We start from the raw sequence: 17,000 nt of genomic DNA on the forward strand, positions 1-17,000 counted from the left end.
TACAGGCGCCCGCCATCTCGCCCGGCTAATTTTTTGTATTTTTAGTAGAGACCGGGTTTCACCGTGTTAGCCAGGATGGTCTCGATCTCCTGACCTCGTGATCCACCCGTCTCGGCCTCCCAAAGTGCTGGGATTACAGGTTTGAGCCACCGCGCCCGGCCAGGGACCACATTTTCTATAGCTGCTGCAACAATTGATCATAAATACAGCATCTTAAAATAGCTCCGATTGATTATTTTAGAGTTCTGTAGGCTGGAAGCCTGACCCAAGTCTCAGTGGGCCAAAATCAAGGTGTGGGCAAAGCTGTTGTCCTTTCTGGAAGCTCCAGGGGACTGGATTCCTTGCCTTTGCCAGCCTCTGGTTACACAGCACATCCCCCGACCTCCTCGTTTGCCTCCCTCTTCTACTTCTAAGGACCCTTGTAATTAGACTGGACCCACCGGGCAAGTCCAGGGAACTCTCAGCTATTTTAAGGTCAGCTGATGAGCAACCTTAATCCCGTCTACAACTCAGTTCCCCTTTGCAGTGTGACCGAACATATTCACAGGTTTTGGAGAGCAGGACGTGGACATCTTTGGGGGTCCATTATTCTGCTTACCATAGAGACTAGCAAGCTTAGGTCTAGGGTTTAAGCTGCCAGTTGTGAAATGTAAAACTGGAATATTCACTCAGGAATGGCCACGACGGCCAAGATCTAACGGGTAAGCTTGATCTGGGAGGCTGTGGGAAGTTGCTGAAGGCTTTGGAACAGGAGACTGAGGTGATTTTTAGGAGATGACGATGGACTTAGAGCAGGCATTCGGAGGGAGACTGTTGTTTTACCTTCTTCTTTTTTTTTTCTGGAGGCGGAGTCTTGCTCTGTTGTCCAGGCTGGAGTGCAGTGGCATGGTCTCGGCTCACTGCAACCTCCGCCTCCCAGGTTTGAGCAATTCTCCTGCCTCAGCCTTCCAAGTAGCTGGGATTACAGGCACGTACCACCAGACCCAGCTAGTTTTTGTATTTTTAGTAGAGACGAGGTTTTGTCATGTTGGCCAGGCTGGTCTCAAACACCTGACCTCAGGTGATCCTCCTGTCTCAGCCTCCCAAAGTGCTGGGATTACAGGCATGAGCCACCACACCTAGCCTGTTGTTTACCGTCTTAAGAGCATTTTATCTCCTCCGTCGTTTGTGTACAGAAACCTAGGGATGTATTTAGAATTTCCTTAAAAAAAAAAGTGCACCTATGGTGTCCTTTTAAAAACCATTCTACTATATCACACACAGGCACAGCACATACACACAGAGGCCCGCAAAGCCGAATTACACAGACAGAAGTGCTCCCCTCTCCTCATCCACACACCCACTGCCTCAGCCTGCGAAGGAGAGTCTCAGGATCTGTTTTCCGTGGCTCGTAGTGCCCTCCAGCCTTTTTTTCTGCCCCCGCGCACTTAAGTGATGTTTCGTCTTCCCAGAAACACAGGCTGAGTCTGGCAGTGGCTCTCATGGGGTCGTTGTATAAGCCTCCTTCAACGGGCACATAAGAGTCTCCAGGGAGATGTCTAGAGTATGAAAAAGTCCCTCCTTCCTCACCCTTATGTCACCCCCACGCTGGCCCTGCTTTCATATAACCTCCTAGGATGGTTCTTGTCCCTGACACCTGTTGAAAGTCTCATGGATATTGAACACCTAGTTTTGAATAGTGTCTTATAAGAGTGCTTACCCTCTGACGAGCCACCTGAAAGCAGCACGTCCCACAGGACTTTCTGCAGTGACATAGTGAACTGTTCTGTATCTCGATTGTTCAGTGTGGTAGCCAAAGCCACATGTGGCTGTTAGCTTCTTGGAATGTGGCTGCTGCAGCTGAGGAACTGAGTTTTTTATTGTTTTAATTAATTGAAATTGAAATAGCCACACCTGGCTGGTGGCTACCTATTAGTGAAACTTTAAAGAAGCAGGACTTGCTGAGCATGCTGAAAAGACCATAGCAGCATCTGTGGTAAACAGAGTAACATTTGCCAAGAAGATAGCCTTTTGGAATCAGACAGACCTGGGTTGAAATTTTGGTTCCAAGCTGGTGATTTTCAGGAAAATCACTTAACTGAGTCTCAGTTTTGCCATCTATAAACTGGGTAGGATCAGTGATATATTAGGGAGAAAGATGTTAGGCACCCTCTGACCTGGGGGGAAGAATATTTCACCTCTGAGTTGTTGCATGTAGTAAACATCAGACGTACTTTTCGTTGGTTTTATTATTATTTTTCAGTATTCTGTAGACAATAGTCATTGCCTGACCCAGGGTAGACTTCTCCCACTCCCTGCCTGTGTTACCCCATAGGATATGATCTTACATAAAAGAACTGTGTGAAGATAAGACAATATCAGTAAAGCCTTCAGCATTGTGTGCACATGTGGTTTTCAGTCATTCATTCAACAAGTGCTGATTAAGCAACTATTATGTGCCAGGCACTGTGCTAGATGCCAGAGGTACACTGGCCAACGGGAAACAGAAGACCTGCTTACTAAATAGGAGGGCAGACATTTCGTACGTGGTAGCTCATAATTTTATGTTCTTCTGCATTTTTTCAGTGTTGGGGGTTTTGTGTTTAGGTGGAAGAGTCAGAATTGCTTCACATGGGTGTAGTTGTATTTTATTCTTAGTAAGGTTTTAGCTGTAGGTCTCCTAACAAATAACTATTTATCCTGTTCCCCTTCTGTTTTTTAAAAATATCAGCTTTATTGAGGTATAATTGACGTGTGATGAAATTCGCCCAGTTAAAGTGTACAGTTCAGTGGTTTTCAGTCTCTTTAGTGTTGTGCAGCTAGCATGGTGTCCATTTTAGAGCATTTTTATCACCCCCGGAGAAACCCCTACCCATTAGCAGTGACTCTCCAGTTCCCTCCAGTCCTCTTAGCCCTAGGCAACCACTGATCGACTGTCTGTCTCTGTGGATTTGCCTCTTCTGGACATGTCATATCCATGGAGTCATACGTGTGGTCTTTGTGATTGGCTTCTCGCTTAGCGTAACGTAGTCAAGGTTCATCCATGTTGTAGCATGTGTCGGTACTTGATTGTAGAATCATATTCCATTGTCTGCATATATACCATGTTAGTTGATAGACCTGTGAGTTGTTTGCATTTTTTGCCTATTATAAACAACGCTGCTATGAATGTTTGTGAACAAGTTTTGTTGAACATATGTGTTCATTTCTCTTGGGTAGACACCCAGGAGTAGGATTGTTAATATGGTAACTCTAATTGGTAATATGAAAACTCTACGTTGAACCCTTTGAGGAACTTCCAGAGTGTTTTCCAAAGCTACCATTTTGCATTCTCATGAGCAGTGTGTGAGGGTATCCGTTTCTCCACGTCTTCACCAGCCTTTGCCGTTATCCTGTCTTTTTGACTATAGCTGTGGTAGTGGGTATCAAGTAATATCTCACTGTGGCTTTGCTTTATATTTCCCTGATGATAAATGATGTCAAGCATCTTTTCATGGCCTTGCAGGCCTTTTGTATATCTGGGAGAAAGGTCTATTCAGGTCCTTTGCTTATTACTAATTGGGTTATTTGTCTTCCTTTTCTGGCCTGAGCAGGATGCTGATATGCTAACTGGTGATGAGCAAGTATGGAAGGAAGTTCAAGAATCCCTGAAAAAAATTGAAGAACTGAAGGCACACTGGAGTATCCTTTCGCCTGTGGGTTGAGCTGGACTGTTGGGATTGTTTTCTTGTTTTCTTGTTTCCTTGAAGCCCTGTGGTAATGAGGCCAAAGGCAGGGTTTGACCTCTCCATGAGCCAGTGGTTTTCACTCTGTTCCATGGTCACAGGCCGCACCCCCAACCCCGGTCAGCGGTTTGAGTAATGACAAGGAAGATCGTGGCAAGATCAGCATGAATAATAACTCACTACCTTTAGGTAATAATCAACACTCATGGCCCAATAGTAGTAGGAAAGTAAGTATTAGTCTCTTTACGTGTAAAAGGTGACAAATTCCTCAATTATCTTCTCCCATAACCACTGACATCTCCAGGAAAGAATAGCTCGGAATCCTTGTCATTCAGTGCCATTGACCCTCAGACCCAGAAGCTTCGTATTAAACCAGGCATGACTACAGTGCCAGCGGGGATTTGCTGCACGACACATTTTCTCAGCGTGAATAGTAATGACCACAGGTGGGCCAAAGTTCAGAGTAAGGAGAGATCACGTAGGATAAAGGTCAATGGGGAAGGCTCCACGGATGTTTTACGGTGCAAAAGATAGCCTGAGTCGGGGCAGGATTTGGATAGGCCGAGGCTGAGAGGGAGGCCGCTGCTGGTAGAGGAGTTCACTGGAGCAAAGCTGCGATGAAGGGAGACAGCAGGCACGAAGGAAGAGATCAAGGTGGATGAAAAGACTGCAAAAGGTCATTCAGAGACTTTGGGGTAAATTACATCCCAGGCACTAAGAACGTTTCCAATTTGCTGACAATGCTATTTAAAGAGTTGTAGAGAGCTAGAGAGGGAGGTAGAGGGAGGCTTCCAGTTGTAAAGGTGAAGGACATAATTTTGAATTGATAGCCCTCTGAGCTGATTAGCAGTCTTGGCAGAGAATCTCGGACTGGTTACTAAGGAATGGAAAAGAAAGCAGTGATCATCATGATGCTGCAGGGTTTCTCCAAGAGCGAGTGAATCCAGAGAGAGTGGTAACGTTTGTATCGAGACTTCAGAAAGGGATTTGACGAAAAGTAGTCAAGAAACTTATGTTAGATGTTAGCAAAACTAACTGAATAGCTACACTGAAAAAATGATGTTAAACGATTCAGTGTCATTCTGGAGTGTTGTTGTTCCATCTCGGTCCTCTTTAATTCATAATTCCATGCCTTGAACAAAGATACTGAGGACGGGTTTCTGAAACCTCCAAAGTGACGTAGATGGGGAGGATAATAGAGGGAGGATGATAGAATCTGTATCTCAAAAGAAAAAAAGGCTTCAAAAGATCCCTAAATGTTTAAATGGTGTCCAAGTTTTAAAGAGATGAAATATAACAAGAACATATATACAATTTCTATTTGGATCAAAAAGTTCAAATATGTAAATACGCATAAGAACATGTGAAAATAAATTAGGGCTTTAGTAAACAGCAAAATTTAACAACACTTAAGAGTATAATATCATCTTACTACTGTGATCTTGGGCTGCATTAATATTGATTAGAAGGTGATAGTATGGGTCCGATTATTTCTAGAATTTTCTATTCAGTTTGAGGTAGGAAGTATTAAAACAACTGGTTTTGAGGGGTGGAACTGAAATTAAGGAGGGGTTTGAAGCCCTGTCTCTGATGAGATAGAAGATACTGGGAAAACAGTCCACTCTGGAACAGGAGGCCCCGTTCATGGGCTCAAAGAGCTTTTCATGCGCAGAGGAGTACACTCGTTCTGTTTGGGCGCTGGCCATGGTATTGGGGCCCCCGGATAACCCAGCCAGAGTTCAGTTTCAACCGTACAAGGTTTTACTGAAAACGGACTGTATGCTGAGTACCTTGCCGGTCATCATTCACCTGATGGTTCAGACAGAAGTTAGAAAACACAGCCCTGCATTCACTACTCTCCTGCATAGCGGGGTAGTAAAATGTCCATTAATACATATTTTGGTAAAGATCTAGACTTACAGCGGCGTCAAAGACACAATAGTCAACTCTGGGAAGTTAAAAGATTTCACAGAGGAGGTGACCAGTGAGCTGCGTCTGGGAGGATTAGTGGGAGTTCACCAGGCCAACCAAGAGAAGAGGCGTCCAACACAAGGGATGACGTGTTCAGATGCACAGAACATGCACTGCTGCTGAGAAGCTGCCGACTGTGCAGTATGAGAGGAGGGGAAGGTGGCACGGCCTTAACTGCCATGCACAGATTAGACTTCATAGGTGAGAGGGGGCCGTGCAATGATTTTTTAAGCAGTAGAGTAATATGATCAAGTGGATACAGACTCTGTGGACTGACAGTCTGAATCTCAATGAGTTGAGTAATTCCCAAGTGAATTTACTGTGCTTCTCTTTCTCTTTTCCCCTGATCCTCTTATGGTCATTTAAAAGTATTCAGGAAAAAAGGGTATCTGTTCTGTCCATTAAGAATCTATTCTCTTTGGGTAGGCTATCCAGCCCTGCTAGGTCTAGAGCTCAGCTCCTTACTGGAACAGAGTCACTTGTAATAAACACCACACACATGCCAGGGACTAAATCTTTGAGCAAATACATGTCAGTAGTAACTTGGGGGAAAAGCCTCTTAGTTAAAATTATTCCATTTTTTTGCTCACTGGGGTGCTTTGCAGGAAAGGTTTTGCCTTGTTTGCCAAGAGACAGTTGCCAGTGTTGCGAAGGAAAATTGGCACGTAGTCCCTTCCAGCTTGCTGGGGGATAAAGTAGATGCATTCCTATGAGTGGCTGCAGAACATCACATCTGGCTTTTACTTCTAAGGCCTGTCACCTCAAACCTCTTTAGAATAAGTGGGAACATACATAAATGAACAGGCAAATAATCGTGGAGGTCAAACAGCACAATGTTAAAATAAGGTACAAGTCTTGCCACAGAAATGTCTAGCATTGTGTAAGAGACAGTCATTCCTCCTGATAGTTCGTCAAATCTCTAATCCTGGAATGAAAAGCCACAGAGGTTAGCCCAGCAATCTGTTACAAAATCAGTGCATTGCCTAAGATACTGCTTCCCCCAACCTCTAGAGGATACATTCAGCAAACTTTGAACATACATGTCAGATGAATGCCAGAGCAAATCAAGGACTCACTTTTCTTCAGGAAGTGGACCTTTTTTAGGATCAGGGTCAATTCCTCCAAGACAGGACTCATCCTAAAATTGCAGTGGGTGTGACAGAAAATGCTCTCAGCTGTGCATTGTGGTGCTTTAAATTCTCATCAAGGAACTCATCTTTTGGAGTAAGATATTGGGCCTCTGGGAAGCCTTTGCTGGAAAGAAAATATATTTCCTGTGAAAGTTCATAAAGGTATTCGTCTCCACTGTCAGGAATGGCTTGATTGGTTTATTAGAAGTATTTGCTAATGTTTTGGAAAACCATGTTCTGAGAAGGGCATGGACACTCAAAGACGAAGGTTTTGCTGGACAGAGAGGGGAGCATACACAGTGGGTTGGCTGTTCAGGGCTGGGCATGCTCTGTTAGGACCTCCATGAAGAGGGTTTTGAATTAGGGGCTGGGGATGGCACAGAAAGCATGGATTGTAAAGAGACCAGGTCATGTGGGAGTGGGAGGGGTGTGGGGGCATGAAGGGAAGTTCAGTTAAAGTCAGTCCACTGAACCACTTTCTTTAAGCCCAGTCAGGCTCAGAGGTCACGTCACAGAGGGAAGGTGGAAGGCACTAATGCTTGTGTCGTGTGTGCCTTGTGCATGCCACGAAATGTTCCCCACTGTGTCTGTGACACCCAGCACTCCACCTGGCTCATGAGAGGACACATGACAAATTGCGTCATTTTACATACAGTATATTACTCATTCTTACATTGACATTAGTCATTTTTATTTCTGGTGTATCATTAAGCACTCTGACTTTCTCAGAACCTCAAGTCTGATAAATGACAGGACTAGATTAGATCTGAATCTAGCTTTACTACAGTCGAAGGCTAGGCTGCCATTTCCGATCTTCAAAACCTTTTCTCCCACTGGAATGACAACATACAAAGCAGATGAATTTGGAGTTCCACTGGGTGAAGGTGGGACAGGAGTGAGAGTAGGGCAAGTCCCAGCTCAGGACCCTCCTTGGTCTCCGACTCGCCTAACAGTGCACAGTGAAGAAACTATGAGGTCCCAGGGTCCTGCACTCTCGCCTTCGCTCTGTTTCCCAGAGAATTCACTGGGGAGGGATTCAAAGCATGCTCCATAAACCATGTCCTCAGTCCTCTGACTGCCCCTCTAAGACAGGGAATATCAGTTTTAAAAAGTGAAGTCACTCCAAGGCTACATGAGATTGTTATTGACTCATAGTTAATCAGAAAGTCAGTGTTACTGAGAAGCGGATATTGAGTCTTCTCCCCATCCTTTTTAAAGCATCGTTTCCCTTGCCAGCAATTTATGTGATAAGCCACGTTCCTAATATTGTCTCTTATTTTGGGGGTTTAAAATAACACAGATTTTAATTATTTGGTTAAGTATAGGCTTGGGTCACTTTTGCTTTATAATCGAAAAAGATGAGATCCCGTGGAAATCTATTTCTTCACATTGCTCCACCTAGTGTGTGCCTGTGGGTTGTGTGTGTATTTGGGTTCATCTATGCCCAGAACTCAGATAACACAGAAGCAAACATGAGCTCTTCCTTTTGAAAAAGGAATCTCTCTAAAGCATCTTTAATTTCAAATCAGTTTTTAAACAGAAGCTAACAGAGTAAATAATTTAAAACCGAATTAACTTAATCTTTAGTCCAATTTAATAAAGGACTGCATTTATTTATGACTAGATTTAAAGAGAACACATCTAGGAGTGTGAAGAAAGAACAGGTCTTTAGAAGTTTTTGTTTGTTTGTTTTCGGGTTTTTTTGTTTGTTTGTTTTTGAGACAGAGTCTTGCTCTGTCGCCTAGACTGGAGTGCAGTGGCGTGATCTCGGCTCACTGCAAGCTTCGCCTCCTGGGTTCCCGCCATTCTCCTGCCTCAGCCTCTGGAGTAGCTGGGACTACAGGCGCCGCCACCACGCCCGGCTAATTTTTTGTATTTTTAGTACAGACAGGGTTTCACCGTGTTAGCCAGGATGGTCTCGATCTCCTGACCTCGTGATCCTCCTGCCTCAACCTCCCAAAATGCTGGGATTGCAGGTGTGAGCCACCGCGCCTGGCCTGAAAGTTTTAAAACTCCAAAGCGCAGGCCTGGTTACACGCTAGTCTGTTGATGTAAACAGAATTTACTTCACTGAGATGCCACTTGTGTGTTTTTGTTTCTCAAGTGTGTTTTCAGGCGGCTCCTCTGTGAAAAGTAACGGGTGCTTCCCTCCCTCCTGCGCTTGGGAGCTCTTCAGCCTTTTAGAGAATCTAATTTCACTTTGGTTTTTTTCTTGATGAAGACAATGAATCCTTAACTAAGGTTAATAACAGAGTGGGAGCAGGTTCTGGCCATGTGCCAGGCGATCATCAGCAGCAATTCTGAGCGGCTTCCCGATATCAACATCTACCAGCTGAAGGTGCTCGACTGCGCCATGGACGCCTGCATCAACCTCGGCCTGTTGGAGGAAGCCTTGTTCTATGGTACTCGGACCATGGAGCCGTACAGGCAAGTCCCAGGGAGAGGGCAACACAAGGGCTGGGATGTCTTCACGTTGGGCAAAGATCGATGTCGTGAAGTCATTCCGATTACTGCTTTGCATGGAGGATTTCCAGCTGCTTCTCAACCATTGTGTAAAACCAAGTCTTATTTTATTCATTCCCCCTTGTTCATTCACTTATGCATTCATTCATCATTTGTAAAGTTCCTTCTGCATGTCAGGCACCGTGGGTGTACAGAAACTAATTAGATGCTGTCTCGATCTGGAGCAGATGATTACAATATGATGTGGCGCTTGCAATGACAAAGGCAGGCTCAGGGTGCTGGCGGAGCTGGAGAGGAACGCGGGCTCAGACCTAGCTTGAGAGGCTGTGTCATTGGCCTCTGCTGGTCCAGGGGAGGATGGCCATACAGGGCCCTTGGTTTGGCTGGCAGTAAATCCTGGTCCCTTCTCTTTCTCAGGATTTATGCTTTCAGTTGAATCATTTGTCTTCATAATTACCTTGTGAGCCAGGGAGGACAGCAGGGAGATGGCCCTGCCTCAGCTTATCCTTGAGTCAGGTGAAGGAGTGATTGGTGATTTTGCTTCTTGACTGATCTCAGCTCCTTGAGACCAGAAGGCGTTTTGCCCTGAGATGTTTTTATCTCAGAGAAGCTTTGAGGAGGGTAGTGTTGAACTGCTGAGAGTTAGGTGCTGGTGGATGTTGCACCCTGATTTGCAGTGGGCTGAGAACATAATTCTAGAAGGTGAGACTGAGAGCAGCCCAAGGGGAAGGGCACAGAGACAGCGGACCATAATCTGAGGTTGGAATGGCTCAGTCTCTAGCACAGAGCAAGGTTGCTGATGGGAAGGTACCTTGAAAGCACCTGTGACTGGGAGCGATGGCAGAGGGAGACGGTCCCTGGAGAACAGGGGGTCCATCCTAGGCAAATCTTTAATTTCCCAGCTTTGCAGACTGTGGAAATACTGTGTCAGTCCAAAGGGGTGAAGCAGAGGGAGAATCCAGGACCAGACCTATGCAACGTAGGACAACGGGCAGGGAGAGGCTGTAAGTGAAGAGGGGCAGGTGGAAAAGTCAGAGCCCGGGGTACTTCCTGTTCCCACTAGAGGAAGACTCTCAGGAGACATCTGGGAGAGGAAGTTCCCAGAGTCAACATAAGAACAGAAGTGAGTCCAGGTCTAGGATATTTGTTCGGACTAATGGTAGGAAACCAGAAATGAGGTGCTTGGTCAGGAAGCCAGGCATGAGTCAGGAGCCTGGTGCAGAGCCCGAAGGCGGCAGAGGCTCCACCAGCCAGGTGGATGGCAGAGGTCCCTGGCCAGCCAGTGGCACCAGCCTGACCCTGAGCATGTTTCCTGGACTTCTGTAGGTGGTTTCCTCCACTGCCTGTGGGTGAACGGCTCTGGAATCCAGACTGTGAGTCAGCTTTAATCAAACGTATAAGGGATTGGCTTGAGGGCTGAGACTGTAGACTTTCCCATGAGCAGTGAAATGCCTGCTGAGTGTGATCAATCTTGTGGGTTCTCAGAAAATATGGATTGCATTCAAAGAGATAAGGCTTCATCTCTGAGCCTTAGTGTTGCAAAAAGAGGCAGGTCAGATGGTTGGCGTTACCTCTCTGAACTCCACAGCTTGCTATGAGAAAGCCAAACCACAGCCTCTGGGTGAACGGACAGACTCCATCCAAAAGACGTAGACTGAAAAACACCCTTTCTTCTCCAGGCCCCCATCAGCAGCCGCTGGCTCTCTGCTAGCGCTGCGCTGACTCTTCTGCCTTATCTTCGCTTTCCTTTTGACACCCAGACTGCCCTGCCCAGGCCACTCTGAAGCACAGAAACTTTAAATGGGTCCACCACATCCATAAAGAAGACCACACACCTACAAGGTGTCTGTTCTGCATGTATTTTGCAACCTTCTCTTCCCCACATCCACCAGGGCCTCTTTGAGGCACTAACTTACCCCTTAAGTAACTGGCAGTTTGACTGACTTTAAAGAAACAAAGAGGCCTTTCTTGTAAGCGAGGCCAAGTCCTCGCCACCAGAATACAGTCCGTTATGTTTGGAAAACGTTTGGTTATATTTACGTGGTGTTTGGCAGGTCACAGTCTCTCTGTCAATGTGTGCTCTGTTCTTACACTGGGTGACAAATTTCCAAGCCTCCCTTGGCTTCTCTTCCCTGGAGTGTGTTGAGGAGCTGCTTTTTGGTGGTATTTCAAGAAATCCAATCTGCATTGATCCACTTCACATGAGTGAGGTACGAATCATTTGCTTTTAAAGCTGTAGTTGAGGAAAAGGCTATAAATAAACCCGAACCAACAAAGTTAAGAGAAATGGGCAGGGTAGATGTTGTCATACTTTGCCTTTTTCCCCTTTAGCTCAGGCAGAGGTAAAAATAAGGAATGTATGCAAATAGGCCAGGTACCCAGCAACGCCGTTAGCAATTTTAGAACAAAGGAAGGAATGAAGAAGTTGGCGGTGGTTTTCACCTCTCACATGTGCACGAGGGAATTCACACTGGGTGCTCTCGGCCTCCACATCCGCTCCCTGCAGATGCTGGGGGTGGGCCTTTTGCTGACCTTTAGCCAAGGTCACAGACGGTTAGCTAGGCATGAGTTACCAAGGGATGATTGCATTGCCATCTGCTGTAACAGTTTTACAATGTTAATATATTGTTTGCAACAACTACATGGAGGTCAAGTCTTTCTTGATGATTTTGTCACTCTTGACCTTCGCTAAATTTTAATTGCTGACCTTAGAGGAGAAAGTGCTGCTATTCCATTTTTATCCAAATTATGGCCTTCAGCTCCCTTCTCGCTACTCTGTCATTTATTTTTACTCAATAGATTTTACTCAGTTTTTATGATGCAGCTCAACATTAGGTCCTTCATGTTTCATAAAACAAGATAGAAATCACATACAACGAAATGTATAATATTTAGCATTAGCCCATAGCATGTCTTCTGATAGTATCGGCATATATATGTGACTGTATATGCAAACTCGTCTGTCCCTTAGCATTGCAAACATTAAGTAGAATGAAAATAATTTTAAAATACTTGATAAATTTTATTGAAAAGTTTAACTTAGTCTAATATTAATTAGCCAGTTCAGAACTTGGCATGCATTTTCCTGTTAAAGATGGTGACAGATTATGGTGAGTTCCCCAGACTAACCCGTGAAAGTCTACTCGGCCTTTGGTAGCACCAGTGTATGGGCTGTAAATCCACCCCCACCCAGCCCCCAAAAAAGGAGAGAAAAATACAAAATTGAACGCATTGTTTTAAAATGTTGTCAAATACAAATTCAATTTGACTTTTCTTCCGGAACTGGAGAGTGATAAGGAGATACAGAGGGTTTTTCCGGCTTTGAAGAGGACTCTCAGGACGTTCACACATGTTGTGTTCATTTCTTTTGCGAGATTGGCATATGCTTGTAGGGAAGGACCATTTAAGAGGACAGAATGGTAAAAATCAGCCTCATCTTCAAACTGTTGGCCCACTCCTTAAAGACAGGCATGGCTAAAAGTTTCTTTCTGGAAATGTTCTGTGTGAGAGTGGCCAGTGTGAATATATTCCAGAGCCACATAGACCTCAGTCTTAGCGTGGTGTCAGAGGATTGAAAATCAACAGTAATCCTAACCTTCGCCAGGGTCTCTCAGAAAACATGAACAGTGGCTCCATCATAATACACAGAATGTTTTCTTAAAGCTCCCGCTCCCCCCACCCCATTCCTTTTCTTCTGCTTTCCAAGTTATTCTTGACTCTCTTCCCTTCAGAACTGTTCACGTGGGCTCTTCCACTTTCTCCTGCACTTCTGCCTTTTTCTTGCTTGTCTTGCTTGGGGAAAGACTCATCTCCAATAGGTTTTTAAAATATGCCTGTTAAGGTGGCATATGGAGGAGTGCAGATTAGAAAGAGAAAAGGGAAGGGAAGCCAAGCCAAAGGTCCTCCTTAGTGTGGGGGGAAAACGAAGGAAGAAAAAAAAAAAGGATAACTCCCTAGCCCATGTTCTGTCACTTCTTTCACTTTACAAGAGAGTGTAGACATCTGTCTAGATCAGCTCTAGATCAGCTCCAGAAATAAGTATCTGAACTTCATCCAACACTCTTTCCACGTATGTTGTTTGCCATTTATTGTCTCTGATGAGATTTATAGAATTGTTTCACCCGATAAATGAATAAATGTTTTCTTCTCTGCTTCTCTTCTCGCCTCCCTAGATCAGCTCCACCTTATTCTTTTTAACAGATACATAGTATTTCATCTCATGGATATACCATAATGTTTAGATCAGTCTCTCTTGTTTCCATTTATGTGTACCATGTCAAACAATGCCATGATTAATTGAATCCATAGGGTAAATCCGTAGGAGAAATTCCTAAATGGTAACTTGCTACATCAAATTTAGGTCCCCCTGAACTTAAAATAAAAGTTATATTTATTTTAAATTTGGATAACCATTTCCAAATTGTACCTCCCCCACCACACACACCAAAATGTCAGTCTTTCCTCAAGAAAATATGAGAAGAGATGACACTGATTTCCAGTGTATCTGTTCTAAAGCCATTTTAAAACCTATTAGGGCCTTCATCTATTCCTTCATCAAAGCCCACATTATAGGGTGAGATTTGTTGATATTAATTTTGTTGTCCATAAATTGTATTTTTGTGCTGGTGGGAATGACATTTTTGTGATGTACCTGGGGAAAAAGGCAAAAGAACAAGAATGATGAAGAGACTTAAGTTGTGATCGGAGAAAGAGGCAAGGGGGGGTGGGCTATGAAATCTCCAAGGAGAAGAAAGCTGATAAGAGTGGGATTTCAGCTCAGATAGTTTTCTGTGCTGTGTTGTCAGAAAAAATGGGGGCAGGTGGAGACAGTGGAAGTATAATGCAGCCGGTAGTTTGTGTACCTGCCATGGTTACAAATCAGGGGTTTGCAACTGAGAAATTGCCAGTTAATTACATAGCAGCCCCATCAGTTTTTAATTTTGCGGGGGATTTTTTTTTTTCTTTTTTTGAGAAGCTTTGCAAGATAGGTTGATAAACTGTAAGATCTCCTCATAACAGTACCTTCTACTGCTGTTTTCAAGCAGGCTTTTCTGAAGAACCCAGTTGTTCTTTCAAGGGTTTTTGTCAATGTGACATTCTGGTACAGAAGCCTGCAGAGCTTACCGGGTACATGTTACAGGGGGAGGACCTGAGCCCGCCTTCGGTGCAGTCATGTGCCCAGCCCTTGCTTGGGCCTGCCCTTCGCGATCCCTCATCCCAGGTGCGTGTCACCGTGGGAGGACCTGAGCGTGCGTTCGGTGCAGTCACGTGCCCAGCCCTTGCTTGGGCCTGCCCCTCCGGATCCCGTATCTCTCCGTGTTGCTCAGATGTTGTTAGCTTGCTCTCTGAGGACGCTTGTGTCATTGTCTCTGACAACAAAGCTCGTTCCTAGAGCGCAGGCAGGGTCCTTGGCTGTTGTATCTAGTTTAGAACTTTGCTAAACCATGCTCATGGAGTAGGACCTAGAGAACAAATCAGAGCCTGTTCTCTCCCCGGAAGAGGAAATAAGTATCTGAACTTCATCCAACACTCTTTCCACAGATGTTGTTTGCCTTCATTGTCTCTGATGAGATTTATAGAATTACTTCACCCGATAAATGAATAAATGTTTTCTTCTTTGCTTATTAATGTAAACAGTGATCTTTTAGCCACTTAATCGTGTTTTCCATGCTTTAGTTTTCAGTTAAAGTACCTTTAGTGGAAGACCCTCTATGCACGATTTTGAGCTCTGTATGTGTGTGTGTTCATATGTGTGAAATACTGAATTATCTGGCATGCCTAATCAGGGCCTCTTTCTGTTTGCTCTCCATTCTGTAAGGTTGATTTCTTACTGGGTCACTGGGGCAGTGATCACCTGCACAGTAATGAGGGAAGGAGCCGTCAAGACCCAAGCATTTTTTAAGACTTTTAAATATAAGCCTTTTAAATTTAATTCTGAAAGACTTTCTTAATTCAGAATCTAGACATAAAAGAATACAATGAGAAAGGAGGTGAAGGAGAGGGAAATAGAGAAAGAGGGAAAATGAAGAAGAAGGAAAAAGGATATGACAATGGCTAGTAGATATTTATTACACCACTGACTTGCGCTTAGGCCTCATTACTTGTGTTTTACTTTTATGGATAACCCAGAGCTAATAGGAGGATTTAGGTAGGAGGATAACGGAGAACATTATGACCAGTTTCTCTGGCTCTTCTTTTCTTGGAACAAGAGAAATGAGACCATCTCTGCTTCAACCATCTACTCCTGTAAAGTACCTTTACTTCCTTTAACCCTAACCACCTTGCCTGAGATGCCACCTGTACATTTGGGTAAAGACCTTCATTGCCCAGCTTTGTGGAGTGGTTCCAGCCCTGAGGCTCCTGGTTGTGTGAGAATGGCCCAGCCTTGTACTCTTACTTCTGGAAGAAAAATCTAGGACAGTCTGCACGAAACTGGCATCAGCTCTGGCCCTTCAACACCTCTGAAAAGAGGAGGCAGGATGCCTTGGGCCTTCTCCTACTCCTGAATGTAGCAGCTCTTCTGACCCTCGCTGTTACCTCAGGCATTGGAACAAGTGTTCCATGTGCTGACAGAGCTTTGGATGACAGCAGACAGGCTTAAGTGATCTGGCAGCTTCACATAGCACGCCTTCGTCTAGCTTGCCTATTTCCCATCTGTCTTAAGGATGAAACAAAATGATTGGGTGCTGCTGATGTATGTGGAGCCCCTACTGGGGAAGGGGAGGTGGCCTGCTCGTTGCTTCCAGCATGCTGCAGTGCATGGCAGAACATGCACAGAGCCTGTGCTTTCCGTCACCTCCTGGCCATACATCTCTGTAGTGTTTGTCACTCTGGCTACTAGAGGCCACTACTCAACCATCTTTCAGAGGACCCCATCTTCTGTTTCACTCTGGATGGCATTGCCAGAATCCACTCCTGAGCTTTATTCTGGTAACTCTCCCTGTAGCAAGCATGCTGGATGTAGTCCACATCCACTTTCAGACAAGAGAATTGAGAAGCTGCTTGTTCCTTCCCCTGTCCCCGTTATGAGCTCCAGTGTGCAGCCGTCGTCCTGCCCCAGGTCTGTGTGTGTCTTTCCACATCAATGCTAGCAGGTGTGGGGCTTTGGGAAATCAGATATCTGTAGGAACCTCAATCTTATTTGTGTGCAAGAAGTCGAATGTGACCTTTAGGTATGCCTTGTCCGGTAGGAGACAGAGCAGGAGATATCATTTGGACTACAGAAGCCTGCCCATCTTCTCTACCTGATTCTCAGCTCACCGCATGGCCTCCTGGATGCATAGATCATGGTGGATTTGAATGGGCACATCTCACGTTCCTGGGTCAGGCACTTACTCATTTTTTTCAACAAAAATATTTATGGACACCTACTTACGTCTATGCCCTGTGGCAAACAAAACAGGCAATACAAAGTCCTCGTTTGGTGGAGCTTACAGAGAGCCTTCAACAGCCAGCTGAGGCGCACCTGTGAGCAGCTCCATAAAACCAGGCCTTTGAGACCCTGAGGAGGAATTGCTGGACCAACTGAGGCCTGGCCAGTGACAGACAAGGTTTTTAGAGTGCTGGAGTAGGAGGCCCTTCAGTGGATCAAGTACTTATCTCTCTTGGGGGTCCCTGATTGATTTTTAGGATTTCATTCATCATTCTACTACTTTAAAGCCTCGTATACAGAAGCTGGTTCCTCTGATAGCCCGAAGCCCTCCCTAATGCATTCTTGGAGCTGAAACCCCCT

At 44.9% G+C, this 17,000-nt stretch overlaps 1 protein-coding gene across 16 annotated transcripts in view; it reads left to right on the forward strand.

Moving 5' to 3' along the window:
* The window catches only part of LOC105474705 (SET and MYND domain containing 3), an 813,173-nt gene that overhangs the window by 639,215 nt on the left and 156,958 nt on the right, over nt 1-17,000 (forward strand). For all 16 annotated transcript variants that reach the window (XR_011607705.1, XM_071069323.1, XM_071069331.1 and 13 more), the window contains 2 exons: nt 3,573-3,660; nt 9,058-9,232. Coding sequence is in view for 15 of the 16 variants with exons in the window: in XM_071069323.1 (XP_070925424.1) it covers nt 3,573-3,660; nt 9,058-9,232 (263 nt within the window). In the remaining variant the exon portion in view is untranslated. The remainder of the gene's footprint in view (nt 1-3,572; nt 3,661-9,057; nt 9,233-17,000) is intronic.

Source organism: Macaca nemestrina, chromosome 1 (genome assembly GCF_043159975.1).
Source record: "Macaca nemestrina isolate mMacNem1 chromosome 1, mMacNem.hap1, whole genome shotgun sequence".
Classification (NCBI taxonomy): domain Eukaryota; kingdom Metazoa; phylum Chordata; class Mammalia; order Primates; family Cercopithecidae; genus Macaca; species Macaca nemestrina.